At 53.6% G+C, this 16285-nt stretch overlaps 1 protein-coding gene across 1 annotated transcript in view; it reads left to right on the top strand.

The window, feature by feature from the left end:
- CSMD2 (CUB and Sushi multiple domains 2) overlaps positions 1-16285 on the top strand; it is a 555419-nt gene that overhangs the window by 183012 nt on the left and 356122 nt on the right. The window contains exon 5 of the mRNA XM_028512433.2: positions 10651-10858. Coding sequence (XP_028368234.1) covers positions 10651-10858 — 208 coding nt within the window. The remainder of the gene's footprint in view (positions 1-10650; positions 10859-16285) is intronic.

The raw sequence follows: 16285 nt of genomic DNA, 5'->3' as shown, positions 1-16285 counted from the left end.
CGTCTGTTTGTGTCACTCGTGTACCTTTTCAAAGGCAGAGGTCCCTGGGAGGCCCCGAGCTCCATGGAACCTCTTTGATCCACAAGAAGGAAAACCATGTGGATTTTAGCAACCAGGCTCTTGACTCGTGCAGGACGTTGGCCCTGGATCAAAGAAGACCTCATGGGGAAGGAACAGGGTTCAGAGGTGCTGGGGGGCTGAGAGGCAGGTGGTAGAAAGGAAGCCTGAGCAAGAAATGCTTGGCCTCTGAGGTTCAAGCCAAACACTGCAGGCTGCCACCAGACCTGGGGAAACGGGCATTCAGTCTGCAGAAGCTTGGGCTGCAAGAGCTGAGCTGCATTCCAAATTCCCTGGCCCCGGGGGAGGAACCTGTGGACTGTGAAGCAGAAGCAGTGTGTCGAGCATGAAAGAGCAGGCAGTCAGACCGGCTAAGTTCAGCCTCGGTTATGCCAGCTCAGAGCTGGGCTTGCCTGGTGTGTTTGTAAAGTGGGGGCATGAGTCACGGCCTTACAGGGTTGATTACTCATTCACTCGGGATCCAGCAACATTTTGTTGAGTGCCTACTATGTGCCAGGCAGTCATCGATTTACTGATTATGTGCTGACTGCCTATTAAGTGCCAGATATTGTTCAAGATGCAGAGACTTGCGGTGCTCAGCCAGGCAGACCAAGTGCCGTGGAGTTTACATTCTGGCAGCGACAAGGCAGAAGACAGACAAAAGCCAAGGAAACATTTTTCAGACCATGCATGCTAGGAGCTCGTGACAAGGAAGCCTACTTCAGATGACATTGTCAGGAGAGGACTCTCTGAGGAGGTGACATTTGAACCGAGTTCTGAATGACAAGAAGGAGGCTTATTATGTGAAGACCTTGGGAAAGGCATTCCTGACAAAAGGAACAGCAGGTGCAAAGACCTGGAGGCAAGAAAGAGCCTGATGTGTTAGAGGAATTAAAAGCAGGCCCATGGGACAAAGAAGAGCAGGGAGGGGTGTGGAGAGGGCAGGGCTGTGGTGAAGCCGGGCAAGAAGGTCAGATTTGGTTCTGCGTTCCGGAGGAGCCAGGGAAGAGTTTTAAGCAGAGCTATGGTATGATTTCACTTAATTTTTTTCAATGGATCACTCTGGATGCTAGAAGGGAGGATGATTGTCATTGGCAAGAGGTGCAACCGGGAGACCGGTTAGGAGAGGGTTACTGTGGGCAGACCAGATGGAGATGATGCCTCTCCGTGGAGGGTGGCCATGGTGGAGATGGACAAGAAGGGGCACAATTTGAGGCTGTAGTTTGGGGGCACAGCTGACAGTCTTGCTGGTGGACTGGATGTAGGCACTGATGGAACAAAGGGTCAAGGTTGACTCCTAGGCTCTTTCTGGAGTGCTGGCCACATGGGGATGCTGATGACCAAGACAGGGAGGACCAGGCCAGGGAGCAGGCAGTGGGTACCCGAAGGAGAATAAAGAGAGCTCCTTCTGTCCAGCTGAAGTTTGCCTGTGAGCACCTGAGCAGGGGTATCAATACTGTGGCTCAGGGCAGTTTGGAGCTAGAAAGTGATCAGGAGGGGGCTCGGAGACCCAGGGTGGTGATGTAGAAAGCGAGAGGGGGTTGTGGGCACAGCACGCTGGGCTCCACTGTGCTGATCGCGTGAAACAGTTCCACTGTGCAGAAAACACTAAACACCACGCCAGGGGTGATGTGCCAAGAGCATGGGGCCTTGGGATGGACTGCAGCTCCCAGACACTCCCGTGGGGATCGCTAGTCCCTCTCCCACCTTTGCCATCACCATTCCTGCAGTAGAACCATTCAGAACCTGGCTCCGGAGTCCGATCGCCTGGATTCAAATCCTGGCCTTGCCACTCACACCCACTAGCTGACTGACTCTGGGCTAGTGGCTCAACCCCTCTGTGCCCCATTTGTTTCTCAGTAAATGAGAGTAATGAGAGTACTTTACTCATAAGGTGGCAGCAAGGCTCGAGTGGATAAATGCTAAGCACACGGCAGAGGGCCTTGTTCATAGCAGTGGCTCCCTGAGAGTGAGCTGCCGTGACTGGGATGAGCACAGCCACTGGTGGCCAGCATTATCGAGCACCAGCCCTGTGCCAGACCTTGCATTACCTAGTTTCATTCTTACAGAAACCCTAGGAGGTTAAGATGTTGTTATCCCCTGTGACGGGTGAGGAAACTGAGGCCCAGAGAGGTGAGGTTTCTGCCTGTGGTCACACAGCTACAGGCTAATGGAGCCAGGATTCCACCCAAGTCCACGTGCCTGTCAGCCGTGATCTTGACTGACCACCACTGTTTACTGCAGGTGGTGACAGTGACCGGTGGCCCATGGCAGGAGGTTCATGGTGACACCATTACTTCTAGAGCTTCTCTCGTTTGGTGGTCCGAGGGCCGAGAGCTTGGGCCTTTTGTAGATGCGTCCCCTGCGTGGGTCCACTAGGTCAGGGACTCCCTGGTCTCCTGTGATTTCCCCCTTGACCTTCTCGTTAACTTGCCCCGTGAGATGTGTAGGAGAGAAGCCTCAGAGAAAGGGCCTGAGGAGGTTCTGCCAGGAAGATGCAGCTTCAAGGTGGGGCCAGCCTCTGCCAGGGGCTGCCTTCCTTCCCAGAACGAATCCTGACCCAGGACGCGGCCACCTCTATGTGAGCGTGGCGAGCCGGCCTGCACTGTGTGGGCAGCACGGAGCCCCTGCCTCGGGCCCCTCAGGCAGAGGAGAGAGGGGCAGGAGCGGACTGCCCACACCCAGAGAGCCATCTCCCAGGCCTGGGCTCCCGGGAGCCAGCCCTGGCTCGTATCAGGAACACCAGCTTGGCAGCTGAGGCCAGGAGGCAGGAGCTGGGTGGGTGACAGCATGGTCTGGAGTCAGCATCCTGGCTTCTGTAGCCAGGTGACCACCCTCACGTTTCCTCGAGTGTCAGGTATGGGTGATATAATAACGCCTCTCTCTGAGAGCAGTTTGAGGAGATGCAGGCGAAGCGTTTAGCACAAAGCCTGGCCTGTAAGGAAAGCTCAACAAGGGACAGTGATGGAGCCAAACACCACGGCTCATCTCCAGTCTTCCCCTCCCAAGGCTGCCTGGGGTGGCGAGAGCGTGGTCCCCCCCTCACCTGCAGCCCTGCTTCCACCTGTTCCAGTTACCTGGGGTCACCTGCGGTCTGAAAACAGAGACTGGAAAATTCCAGAAGTAAACAGCTCATAAGTTTTAAATTGCACATGTTCTGAGAGCCTCACTGCGTCTTGTCATGGAGGCGCTGGACCAGCTTGCGTCTCCCAGGGAGAAGAAGGGCACGCACCACACATAGACATGTTGAGGGGGGAGAGAGAGAGACCACATCCACATAACTTTCATTACAGTGGATTGTGATAAGTGTTCCATTTTACTATTATTGCTATTAATCTCCTACTGTGTCTGATTTATAAATTAAACTTTACCATAGGTAGGCGTGTACAGGAACAGAAACATAGTGTATGTATATATAGGGTTCAGCACTGTGCGTGGTTTCAGGCCCCCACCCCCCCACAGGTTTGGAACATACCCCCATGGATGCAGGGGGACGGCTGTATCCACGGAAGGAGGCTGTGGTGGCAGAAATAGCGATGCTCTCACACAATTGGCAGTTTCCTAATTTTAAGAAGGAAGGTTGTTGATAGGACCATAGATAAAGAGACAGAGTCCTGAGCCTCCAAAAGAGAGGACTGACGGGGTTGAGCAGGAGGGACACTGAGCCACACAGGACAAGAAAAGGGGGAGCGCAGTGGCTCTGGGGCCTCATGCTCTGGCTCAGTCAGTCTTGCGCTTGAGCTGTCGGGGTGGCTTCTTACAAATACCCAGGGCCCGATGGGATGTGTGTCTCCTCGGGGGCCGAGCAGCCCTGGGCAGGGGCATGTGGACGCAAGCCCAGGGCGAGGACCCCGGAGCTTGCAGGCACCCCCGAGCGTGCACTGGAGCTGGAGGTGGGGGGAAGGGATGCAGGTTCTGCCACCCCTGCCCGAAATTTGTGAGGCTCTAGAGAGTCCACAGACATCAAATGGTGCTGAGGGATAGTGGTCTAAAATTACAGTTAATTGAAAACATTTCAATGAAACTTAAAGTCGATCATAAATGAAGTCATAAACTTGGAAAGGAAACTGTCAGCCTAACACACATGCACCTTCGAATATCCGTGACTCCATGGCCGTGCAAAATGCCCATGACTGGAGGCGGAGAAAGTGTAAATTAATATTTTAGGACTGTGGTGTCAGCTGAAGGTTATGTTTTACAACTCTGAAGTTGTAACCATGAAATACGATGCCTTACGTAAAGTGTGAGAAAATCCCCAAACACCTTTTACAGCACCTTCCATCACTAGAGGACGGGGCAGGAACGAGGAGACCAGAGGAGCGCGAGAGCAGGTATGATTCACGCGGCACAGGTGCCGTCCTCAGGGCACGCGGTGGCCTTGGCTGGAGGGTCTTGTTTCCCGAGGCCTCAGCTCCAGCATGCTCAGGAGTCATTACCAAAGTTGGGGCCTTTGAAGGTCTGAGGATGAGGCACCAAGCAGGGACTAGGACCTTAAGGCTGATGAGGGGCCAGCCAGGCCCCACGAGGTAGGGAAGACGGTCCCAAAAGGAGAAAGTAGCACTTTCAAAGGTCCTCGAGCAGGGGCATGCTTGGTTCATCAGAACAGTCAGGGGGAGGGGAGGGTGGTCACAGGAGTGGTGGGCAGAGGCCTATACAAGCTGAGGCCTCATAAGGTTCTTGTCCAGCCACGGGATGTTCTGTTTCACCCTGAGCGACAGTGGGAGCTATTGAAGGTTCGTTCGGCAGGTTTGTGCTTCTGAGCCTCTGGGTGAAGGATGGCAGCTGGGGCAGGAGAGAGGCTTCCTGGCAGGGTGACTGGAGCTCAGCTGGCTGAGAGTGGAGCAGCAGTGAGGCCAGGTGACTGAGTCGAGAGCCACTTAGAAGGACAGACAGGACTTGGTCGCTGGTTGGGTGTGGGGTGCGAGAGGAGTTGAGGGTGTCCCCAGCTCCGGCACAAAGGCACTGGATGAAGAGTGCTGCCATTTCTCAACACAGGAAGAAGGTTGGGTTTAGTGGGAGGTGGGGACAAAGGCATCTCGTTTGTATATGTGCTGCAAAGTGGGCACAAAGACGTCTTGTTTGGGTTGAGAACAACGTGGGACACCCAGCGAGGTTTCTAGGACCAGAGCTTGGCAGGAGACTGTAGGGCCATTACCTTGTCCCCGAGACCCGCTTCCCCTCTGGCATTCCCTGCCGCTTCCTCGTCCGCCTAGGTGCCACGGTGTGGACTGGACGGCGGGCCTGGTTGGTGACTTGTCCGTGCACGGGGCTGGGGCCTGCTCCGTCTCCAGCAGCTCTGCTTCCCGGCCCTCCTGCACTCGGGAGTCCCTCCCCGCCTGCTCTTTCCCAGCCTCCTCTCAGGCGCCCTGGCTCCTGCCCTCTGCCCATGAAGTGTCACTTCTGCCCCAGTGTTCTCCACTCCCAGGGGGCCCGTTCCCTCTTCGTCCTGCTGACTCCCTGCCGCACAGGCTCTAGGCCTTCTTGACTTTGCCCCCAGGCCCACAGACGTGGCCGTCCCTCGGGAACTCACAGTCCGCCTGGGAAGGGCAGAGACGGGGGACCATCACTGTCCGGCATCATCATCATCATTGTCATTGTCATCATTGTCATCATCAGGACTGTCCCCCTGTTAGAGACCTCACCACTCTCCCTCCCTCCCCCTCCCTCCCCCTCTCCTTTACTCCCCCCTCCCTGCTGGAGACCACAGCCTCCAGCTCCCCCCCCCCCGCCTCCTGGCACTTGAATGCCTCCTGTTCCTTCTCTCCCCTCCTCCCACTGCCATTGCCATTCATTCAGGCGTCGGTGACTGGAACACCCCCTTCACTCTTCTCCTCGCGGCTGTCTCCCCCCCAGCCACCCTCATCACCTCAAGCCACAGCACCTGTTCATCACGCGGGGAACGGAGCCACCGCCCCAAAGCAGGGCTGGGCTTTCCCACCCTGCGAAGGCTCTGACACCTGCAAGGAAGGATTTGAACCTTAACAAGATCATCAGGCCTTTCCTTTCTTTCCCTGCTGACCCAACTCATTGCCTGCATCCTGCACTTCCACGGTGGTGGGAAGCTGGCCATCCCCCAAGCACGCCACACCCCTCAGGCATCCTTGCCTTTGAATGTCCATGTCCTCTGCTGGGAACCCCCTTTTTTTCTCCCTCCAGCACACTCAGACTCCTTTCTCAAGGTCCAGGCTAAGTGTCCCTTCTGTCACCATGACTTTCCCAACATCCAGTGCAGTCAAGATCAAGCCATTGTTGCTCGGGGTGTAGGCGGTCTCACCTGGTGTAGGCAGGGCCCATGCGGGACTGCTGGGGGCCAGCGAGGCTGTGCTTGCTGGAGCAACGCTGACAGATCGGCTTGCTGCCCAGCTCCTGTAGCTTATCTCCTCAGTAGTGGTCACGGTGGAGTTATACATCAGAAAGAGGCTCTGAGACTCTGCCTCGGATGTCAGACTTCATAGCCTCCTGCCTGTGAGGCATCCGGGGTGGAAATGCCATGCCACTTCATACAACAAATAAACAGCATCAGCAACCCGGATTTAAAGCCAGGCAAGGCAAGGCTGCCTCCCTCCTCTCCCCGCCTCCTTCCTGGGGCCTGGGCATCTGGGTTAGCGGGTAGCGAAGGTGGAAGGGAGGATGAGGAGAATTGAATCACAGCTCCTTGGGCATTGAAGGCCCTTCACAGCGCGGCCCATGACCTCCTGCCCAGCAGCGCTGCCATCGCTGCCTTTCCGTCTGAGTTCAGACGGTGCTGACCAGGACGTCCCTGAGTGTGCCGCACACACCCACTGCGGCTGCCTTGCTCTTGCTGTTCCCTCTGCCCAGGACACCCGCTCCCCTCTGGGCCCAGTCAGATCTCAGATGGAGTGCATCCCGCCAGGTTGGCGTTCAAAACATAGCCAGACTCTGACTATATCTCACTGGTACCACCTGGGCCCAGACACTATCATCTGTCACCCAGCTCATCACAGTAGCCTCTAGAGGCCCCGCCTTCTCCCTTACGCCTCTTTGTTCTATGTCCACAGTGGCAGCTCAAGGGATCCTCTTCATACCCAAATCAGATCATGTCACTCTTTGCTCAGAATCCTCACTGGCTTTTCATCCCTCTGAATTCAAAGCCCACATCCTTACAGAGGCTTTCTGTGGGGCCTCATTCCCTACACTCTCCTGCTTACCTGCACCACTCCGGCCCCTCGAGTCCCTGACGCTCTTTAACGGTGCCTCTCTGCAATGTGGCCTTTGCATTTGCTGCTCCATCTGGAATGCTCTTCCCCCAGATGCCACTTACCTGCCTCTCTGTCCTTCATGTCCGTGCCCCAGGGTCAGCTTCTCAGTGAGGCCCTCCCTGAAAGGTCCGTGTCCCACTCCCTGTCCTCCTGCATTTACCACCACCTTGTTCACCCCAGGGTTTATTCTGTGTCTTGGGTATCGCCTGTTTCCCTCTGACTAAAGTGTAACCTCCAGGAAGGTAGGATTTTTCTTTGAATAAAATTTTTAATTGATTTTTGAAGCCGTGCGGTGGGGGGAGGCGGGCATTGATTTGTTACTCCATTTATTTTGCATTCGTTGTTTGATCCTTGTATGTGCCCTGACTGGGGATTGAACCTGCAACTTTGGTGAATCAGGATGACCCTCTAACCGACTGAACTACCCAGGAAAGCTTAGTTTGTTTATTTGCAGATAAGTCCCCAACACCTAGAATGTTGCCTGATACACAGTAGACACTCCATAAACGTTTGTTGAATGAATGTCTGAGCAAAAATGTTGCTTCCTCTGTGAAGCCTTTCCTGAGTGTGATGCGCCGTCACGGTGCTTTGATACCTCAGCTGTCACAGTTCTGGGGAGCCACTGCATGTCTGCCGGGTGCCCCTGTTCTGAGAAACACTTGGGGGCAGGGATGACATCGAGTTTTTCAGAAGGTAGTACTGGCCCTGGCCCAGTGTTTGGCACACAGTAGGTGCTCTGTTTATGGGTGTGAGAGGGAAACATTCCTGAGCACCTACTGAGTGAGGCCCCTTCATGTCTGTTCTCAGACATACCTAAGAGTTGGAATTTAGAAATGAGTTCATTCTCCTGAAATAGACCTTGACCTTGTAGAATGACATTACTAAAAATAATTCAGGGCCACTGAATCAACTCATTTTTGTCTCCATCTCACGCTACTCCTGTATATGCAGCTGTCACCTCAACATCTCCACCAGGACATCCCACAGACACGCCCAGCCCTGGTGTCCAAAACTGCCCTCCCTCCTGGTGGCCTTCCACACCTTGGGGTGCTCCCCTCCTGGTGTCCCTGCCACGGCACAGGACACCTTCTGTCCATCCATCCATGCTCATGACGGAAGCCAGGACCCCATCCCTCCCAGTTGCTAAGTTCTATAGATTTTACTTCCTGAATATCTCACAGATAAGCCCTTCCCACCCTTCCCACGACCCCAGCTCAAATCTCATCCAGCCTCACGTGGACTTAGGTAACTGTGACCTACCCAGGGTGTCCTGTGTGCCTCCCCAGCTCAGACGTCCTCTGCACCCAGCCACAGGGACCTTTCCCAGATGCCAGTGCAGTCATATTCTTCACTGGCTTTCATCCTTAAGATAAAGTGGAAGGCAAAGGAGAACTTAGCATTTGCCGGGCATCTACCACATGCCAGTCACTGGTGAATGCTGGGTGCTGCCACATTCATTATCCCATTGAGTTACTGCAAGAAACCATTGTATAGAGAAGCAAAATGACTTAGGGGAATAAATCACCCAGGGTCACATGGCTGGGAAGTTGTGGAGCCTGGGAAGTTGATTGGCCTTGAAATCCATCTTCTTTCCATCACACTCCTCTGTGTCCAAATCCCTTTCGGCCCAGTGCTCTCTGCCGTGTTGCTCCTTCTACATTTCTAGCACCGTGGCCCATTGTTCTTCTCTTTCTTCTCTGTGACGAGCCTTCTGGAGCTACGGGTCTCAGACATGCCTTGTGCTTTCGCGCTTCTTGCTTATATTTGGCTCCCTTTTCTCTTAATACCTTTCCCTTTCTTCTCTCTTTAGTGAACTCCTATTCATCCTTCCAAACCCAACTCTAATAGCACCTCCCCTATTGAGCTTTCCCAGATTGACTTACCCAAGCAAAGTAATTGTCGCTTTACCTGCGCCCTCCAAGTGTGAACTGCACTCCCAGGAGACAGAAGAGTATGTTGGTTAAGAGCATAAGCCCCGGAATCAGACTGTGGGGTTTAGAATTCCAACTCCTTTCCTCAGTGTGAACTGTGTCACCTCTGACAGATCAGTGGATCTCTTTGTGCCTTAGTGTTCTTGCCTGTAAAATGGGAATGATACTTCATAGGGTCATAGTAAGGATTAGTATTAAATACATAGAGTAGTTAGAATAGCACCTGCTATGGTAGAAGTGCTCGATAAATATTACTTTTATTAATATTACTCCGCCTCCTATGATATCCATGTGAACCCTGATACTGCATTTTTCCTTTCCTTTCAACTTAGTCCGCATCTCTAACGCAGCATATGCTACGTGTATTACAACCCCTTTCATACAGGCTCTGGGAGGGCAGGTGGCCCAGCTCGTAAGCAGCAGGGGAAGGACTGAGACTGAGGTCAGACTTAACTCAAAAGCCAGTGCTATTAACTATTACATGTGAGCGCATGGTCCCCGGGTCATTTTCCCTGAATGTCAGGTTTCAGCTGGGAGCAGCGAGACGACATCCAGCTCTGCTGCCCCTGGGAGGCGTAAAACACCGTCCCCGCCCTCGGGGACTCCCAGCGGAGCTCGGCCCCCGCGTGGAAGACAGATGTGTGAACAGGTCACTCAGACAGTGTGAAGGCCATGTCTGAAGTCGCACACATTGCTGCCGGGAGCCCAGAGGAGAGAGCGGTTTCTAAAAGCTTGGGGAAATGAGGCTTTCCTAAGAGGCGGCATTGGAGCTGGGTCCCAAAGCGTAAGAAGAGCGGCTCCAGATAAAGGGCACCTCGGCAGGGGGAACAGTGGAGCGGGGCAGGAGGTCTGAGTGTGCAAGGTGCTAAAGCAGAGCTGGCCAGGGGCCCAGGGGCCGGAGGAAGGGAGGGTGGCAGAGGTCCGGCTGGGCTGTGATGCCCTTCGACTTCTGCCCCTGGGAGCAGAGTTGAGTTTTTATTTTGCTCCTTACATCTGAGGTTTACTAAGACCTGAGGGAAGAATCATCCAATTCACCATGGTTGTGAATGCGGAAACAGCCGTGACCGCTGCCTTTGCCAACCTCCCCAGCCATCACGGAGCACTGCGGTATGGTTGTTAAGAATGTGCTCTGAAGGGCAGACTTCAAATCCCAGCTCAATGGCTCTGTGACCACAGACAGGTCACTTAATCTCTGTGCACCTCAGTTTCTTCACCTGTTCAGGAAGAACAATGATACCTAACATTCTCTGAACAGGGCCTGGCACGTGGTAAGGTCTGTGGAAGCATTGGTGTCATTATCATTGGGACAGTTCAAACTAGGGTCTGGCACATCCGGTCCATGCACCAGGTTTCTGGACCCCTCTGCTTCCCGTGGGTGGAGTGCACAGGGAGCACCTGCGAACAGAACCCACTCACGGGAGCCTCTCATCTCTTGCCCACAGCGGACGACGCCTGTGGCGGGACCCTGCGGGGCCAGAGCGGCATCATCTCCAGCCCCCACTTCCCCCTGGAGTACCACAACAATGCCGACTGCACGTGGACGATCCTGGCCGAGCTGGGAGACACCATCGCTCTGGTCTTCATTGACTTCCAGCTGGAGGACGGGTACGACTTTCTGGAAGTCACGGGGACCGAAGGCTCCTCCCTCTGGTAAGCACTGTCCCTGCCCCTCCCTGGTGCCTAGTGCCTGGTGCCTGCGCCTCCATGGGATGCGGTGTCCTCTTCGCCCGAGGCCCCTTCCTATACCTGCTGCTGGAAGTTTTCCTCTCATCACAGTGAGAGGTCACTGCATATTTTTAGAGCCTGGGTAAATTTTTACAGTGATTTTGGTATCTTATTTGAAGCGTGTCCTTGCTGAAGAATTTCATGGTGGGTTTTGGTCGAGTAACTTGCATTAAGACTAGAAATGTTCTGGTCTTAGGATGTCACAGGGTCTCAGTGAAATGATTTGAAATATCGTTCCACCTCTGGAAGACATTTATAGCATCTAACAAAGGGAATAAAACCTTGAGTGGCAGTTGCTTTTCCCACTCCTGGGGTCCTGAGACAGGAAAGGCGTTGCGTCTGGGTTCCCCAAGGGAAGGACCCGTCTGCTGCCCGTCGTCCTGGTTGCAGTGGAAGGCACGGCCCTCCTGTGCTGTGCTCCGCCAGCTATGCGGACTCTCTGGGCCAACAGGCTCAGGAGGAGAGGGGCCGGGAAGATGTACCGGCCTCAGCTACCTGTCGTCTGCTAGATTTGGTCCTGCGGGACATGCCCAGTCTGAGGTTGCCTTCAGCAAGTGTCCAGCTTCCTGTTGGATGACAAGCCTTGGGGTGATGGGGTGGCATTTCCAGCACCCTCTTGTGCTGTCCTTGTCACTGTGTTATCAGGGTGTTGGGGGGACCTGTGTCAGCACATCAGGAGTCAGCAGAAGGGTGTGTCCAGACGTGCTTCAGACAGGATGGGCATCCCTGCAGCCTCCATGGCCGCACAGGGTCAGGGAGGCAGGGTGTGGTGCCCACAATGAGGGCAGAGGATGTGTCACGGGGACTCCGAGTGGAGCAGGAAGTGGATACCTGCCAAGCACAGGGATCAGCGGGGCTGAGGAGGAAGGGGTGCAGGAAGGAAAGGAGAGGAAGGAGACAGGAAGCAGGGGCACGTCCATTGAGCACCTGTTGTATCCCAGCTTTTGTGCCGCCGTGTTGGAAACACCAGTGGAGTGAGATGTGGTCCTTTGAGGGAGCCACGTGTGAGTATGTGAAGGGGAGCACGTGGAACTGGACCCCTCCCAAATACGGACTCTGACGTCTGGGGACCAGCGTAGCCCGAGAACGTCCTGGTGCAGCGGAAGGCAAACCGACCAGGGAGGGGATCAGAAGACCTTGGTGTCCCACGCTTGTCTGTCAGTGGGCCAGGTCATTTGCCACCCTGGACGGGGTGCTGAGAGGAGCACGTGTGAGCCCCAGAGTTAAATCACTGTGAGGAGGCTGCTGTCCTGTCCAGGGACAACAGCTGGACATGGGAGCGGGCACTGGGGTGAAAATCTAGATGACCCTTCACTGAACAGCAACCCCAGTGACCTGCCTCGTCTGAAGACCATCTGTCTACCTGCATCTTTTCGTAAAGTACCTGTTGTACGGATTACAAATGTAATGCATATGTTCCTTATAGAAAACAGGAAAAATATAAAAAGTTACAGAGAAACGAATAACTAGTATTAAAATTTTTATGTATTCTCCTTTGGCTTTTTGCTTTGCCTAGATCAAGCTAGCTGGCTACTTGAATATATTTTAATATTACAAAAGTAGGATCTTAGTATATCTGTAGTTATATATTTTTACCTTAGCATTAAATGACGAAAATCTTCCAATATCATTACATATACTTACAAAATATAATAGGTATGATAACAGAATCATACAATATATTGAGCATTTATTATCAACAAGTGGCAGGCTGGTTCTAAGCTCTGAAACCTATAATTTCATTTCATCTTTGTCAACATTTTAGGAAGTGGACAGCATACTTGTCCTCTGCTTATACATGAGGAAAATGAGGCCCAGAGAGGTTATGTGACATGCTTGAAGTCACACAGCTAGTAAGGGGAAGAACTGGGATTCAACCCCAAGTTAGTCGGCCTTGAAAGCCCATCTTCTTAGCCCGGATGATACTGAAGGATTATCTTGGCTCCGTGGCACGCCCTCGTCCGACCGCGCAGACTTTACCCATCCGATCCGTGTTAGGTTGTTCGCAAGTTTTCACTTCGGTAAACAGATGCCGAGATGAACATCCCTGCCAGTTCCCTCCCTTCCGGTCCGAAGGCCGCTTGGACTTGCTTGTTTACCCGTGGGCCCAGCGGTCTCCCACAGCGTCTGCTCTCCAGGTGTGGGCCTCCATGTTGTCTAAACTTCTGGAGTGAAACAAATCTGAAAGACTATTCCTTTTCCTATTAAGTCACTCAGTGGGGAAGGAATTAAGCAGGGGAAATCGTTAGGGGAGTCATTCAGAACTCTTGGCTATAAGATTAAATTATAATTATTTACAGGGTTGGTATCACCACTGCCAGGCAGGATGCATTTCTGGTTCTGATTTATCCTCGTGCAGCAATTACGGATGAATAAACCTGGAGGTGCAGGCCGTATGTGCAAAGAACCCACGCTCTCCCCTGCCCATCCCTTTATGGATCCCTGGATTCCTGTGAAAGTGTAATGCTGCTGGTTTACGAGTGTACTGCTTTTATCCGCTCACATTAAGATTTTAGGATGTTCTCTCGAGTTCTGCACCAAGGCATAGCAAGGCAGCAGATCCTGTTGGAAAAGACGGATTTGAACAACTCACCCGGTGAGGAGGCAGAGGTGCCTTTGAGAGAAAAAATCCACTCCCTCCCTCACTGGATAGTAGGTTCCCACTGGTTCGGAAAGGGCAGGTGGCGCGGCATGTTCTGACTCAGTTTCCACAAGCCTCTCCTCTCCCAGGCGGGTTAACAACGCGAGAGTTTTAATTAGGGTTCCGGTTGTTTGCATTTCACGGACCAGTAACATTTCCAAACAGTTGGGGGAACATAGGGTTGATCATTTTTTATTTTGCCAAATAAGGATTAGAGAAAAACCTGCCAACTCCTCAGGATATTATTTCATAAAAGAAAGGCGAGTTCAAAGCCAGGACCGTGGCTGGATGGGATCCGCGGGCAGCCGTGCGCTGACGTGGTGGCAGCCGGGCCTGAGGCGCTCACCGACACGGCGGCGTGTCTGCAGCCCCAGAGCCGCATGATGTGTGCGCATCGGTCGGTGACAGCCGCTGCTTCCTCCTGTTCTGGGGCCAGCGACAGGCCTCTGGGAGTCAGAGCGTGTGTGTTTCCATAGGAAGAGGCTGCGAGGGTGAGCACTGCACCCTCTACTCGATGTGTTCAGAGGTTCCCAAGTATCTTTGACCAGCGGTCCCAAACCTATTCGGCACTAGCGACTGGTTTCGTGGAAGTAGTTTTTCCGTGGACCAGGGTGGGGGGACGGTTTTGGGATGATTCGAATGTGTCACATTCTAGCTCATCTCCTGCTTCCTAACAGGCCCAGGCCGGTACCAGTCCACCGCCCAGAGGCCGGAGACCCCTGTTTTAGACGTACTCTCCCTTAAGTTATTTGCTTCTTTTGGTGATTGATCATGGGTGAAAAGCTGGGTTTGAATTGACGGAAGTAATATCAATCCAGACAGTATACTTGGTATTATTCCCTCACCACACACAGCCCAGTCAGCCCTGACATGTACCCTTCCAAGTCTCTGCCATACAGTTATCACCGGGTCAACCTCCTACACATACGTACTTGTCTTTATCCCCTGAGCTCAGTCCAGGGGCCTTGTTTTCTCTCTCTGATCCTTCGAGGGGTGGTGGGTCTTAGTTCTGCTCTGACCCGTTCGGTTGGCTGTGACCTTTGAGGAGCCCCATCGTTCCCCTCAGATTCTTGGAAAAGACCTCATTCCCCATGAGGCCTCTGGACTGTTCAGAGGGCTGGGACTGAGGGATGCAGAGACCCCTTTAAACCCAGGGTTCTGGGTCTCTGGAACCTAGAGGTCCCTGGAGGGTATCAGGATCGTGTTACTGTAAGGAGCAGTAGTGATTGCCAGTCCATTACAGATCCAGCCTCTCCGCTGTGGAGAAAATCAATGAAAGGAAGTCCAGTGAGAAGCCATTAGACCCAGAATCTCTCCTCCCCTTCCTCTGCCTCCTGCCCGACACTCTCCATTTGAGCCTCTCCAGACTCCTCCTCTGGGATATAAGGAAGGAGAGAAGTCAGACATCCTCTCTGAAAACAGAGCGTGGTCCATGCGGTCCCTCCAGTGTCAGACATTGAGCCTGGGTCTTGGTCCCTAGCCAGGGAGAGAGCCAGGTTGGGAGTCAGATGGACTTGAGCTGAAAACCCAGATCCACCTCTTAATAGTTGTGTGATCTTGGGATGGTTACTAGTTTTTCTGAGCTTCAGTTACCACATTTGAGAAATGGACTCATCATTTCAACTTATAAAGCAGTTAAAGGGACTAAACATTTACACTGCTACCTGGCTCATGGGAAGTATGACATAATGCTCCTGGGGTGGGGGCCAGAGCCAGGGACTCGCTCTTGGAGTGGAAAAGGGTAAGATGAGGCATCTCCAGCGACTCAGAACCTCATCCACCCTCTTCCTGGGGCCTCCACTGAGACCCACTGCCCAGCCCGCCAGCCCAGCAGCATCTCACCAGACAGCAGGGCACCGTCTGGTCGCTCTGACTCGGCCCCCAGGGGAACTGCCTATAAACCGATGTGAGGTGGACTGGTGGAGGGCCCCTGGGTCAGACTAGAGGACGCTCGTGCAGGGGTCAGAAGGGACAGTGACTTTGTTGAAACTGTCTTCTCAGAGTTGCACTCTGTGAGCACGCTGTGGGCAGCATCACCCCTTCTCTGCCTGGACCCGCCCCAGAGTGGCCAGTTGGCTGCTTTGTTAGGAAAACAGAAGATTCAGCTCATTCAGCCTGCGCTGGACACTCTGTGCAGGGCTGGGCGCTGCGGGGAGACTCCAGGAGTCAGGCACAGCCCCTGCCCTGGGGGGCCCACGCAATAGGGGAGAAGGGGCCAAGAATATGGAGAGACATTCAAGGATACTGCTATCCAAGACAGAGAGAGGAGGGCATCTCTGTCTGGGACCCTCACTATATCTGGTCAGTGAGACTGCAGAGTTCAGTTGCTCCTTCCTCTCTCCCCTTCCTTCCTTCCTTCCTTCCCTCCTTCCCTCCTTCCCTCCCTCCCTCCCTTTCGATGTTTCTCTCCTCCCTCCAGTGGCAGTGTCTTCCCAAAGCACGGTGGGCAGGCCAAGACAGACCTTGGACAGGCCCAGCAGCCACGCTTGTCCTGGGGGCCAGTGGGAGTACTTTTGCGTCTGTGGGGGTGCATATGGCGCAGGGGGTTCAGAGTCCTTCCCACATGGGGGTTGCTGTGTTGACCCTAGAACCACACCCAACATTTCCATTGTCACCTCCATGAGTCAGTCCCTGCCAAGGATGCCTGCCCTCTCCTCCTTGCCCACTTCAGTTTGATTTTCATTCTTTATTTGTTTCACTTTGCTCATTTG

The sequence above is a fragment of the Phyllostomus discolor genome, chromosome 5 (genome assembly GCF_004126475.2).
Source record: "Phyllostomus discolor isolate MPI-MPIP mPhyDis1 chromosome 5, mPhyDis1.pri.v3, whole genome shotgun sequence".
NCBI lineage: Eukaryota > Metazoa > Chordata > Mammalia > Chiroptera > Phyllostomidae > Phyllostomus > Phyllostomus discolor.
This window is presented reverse-complemented; position numbering and strand designations above follow the sequence as displayed.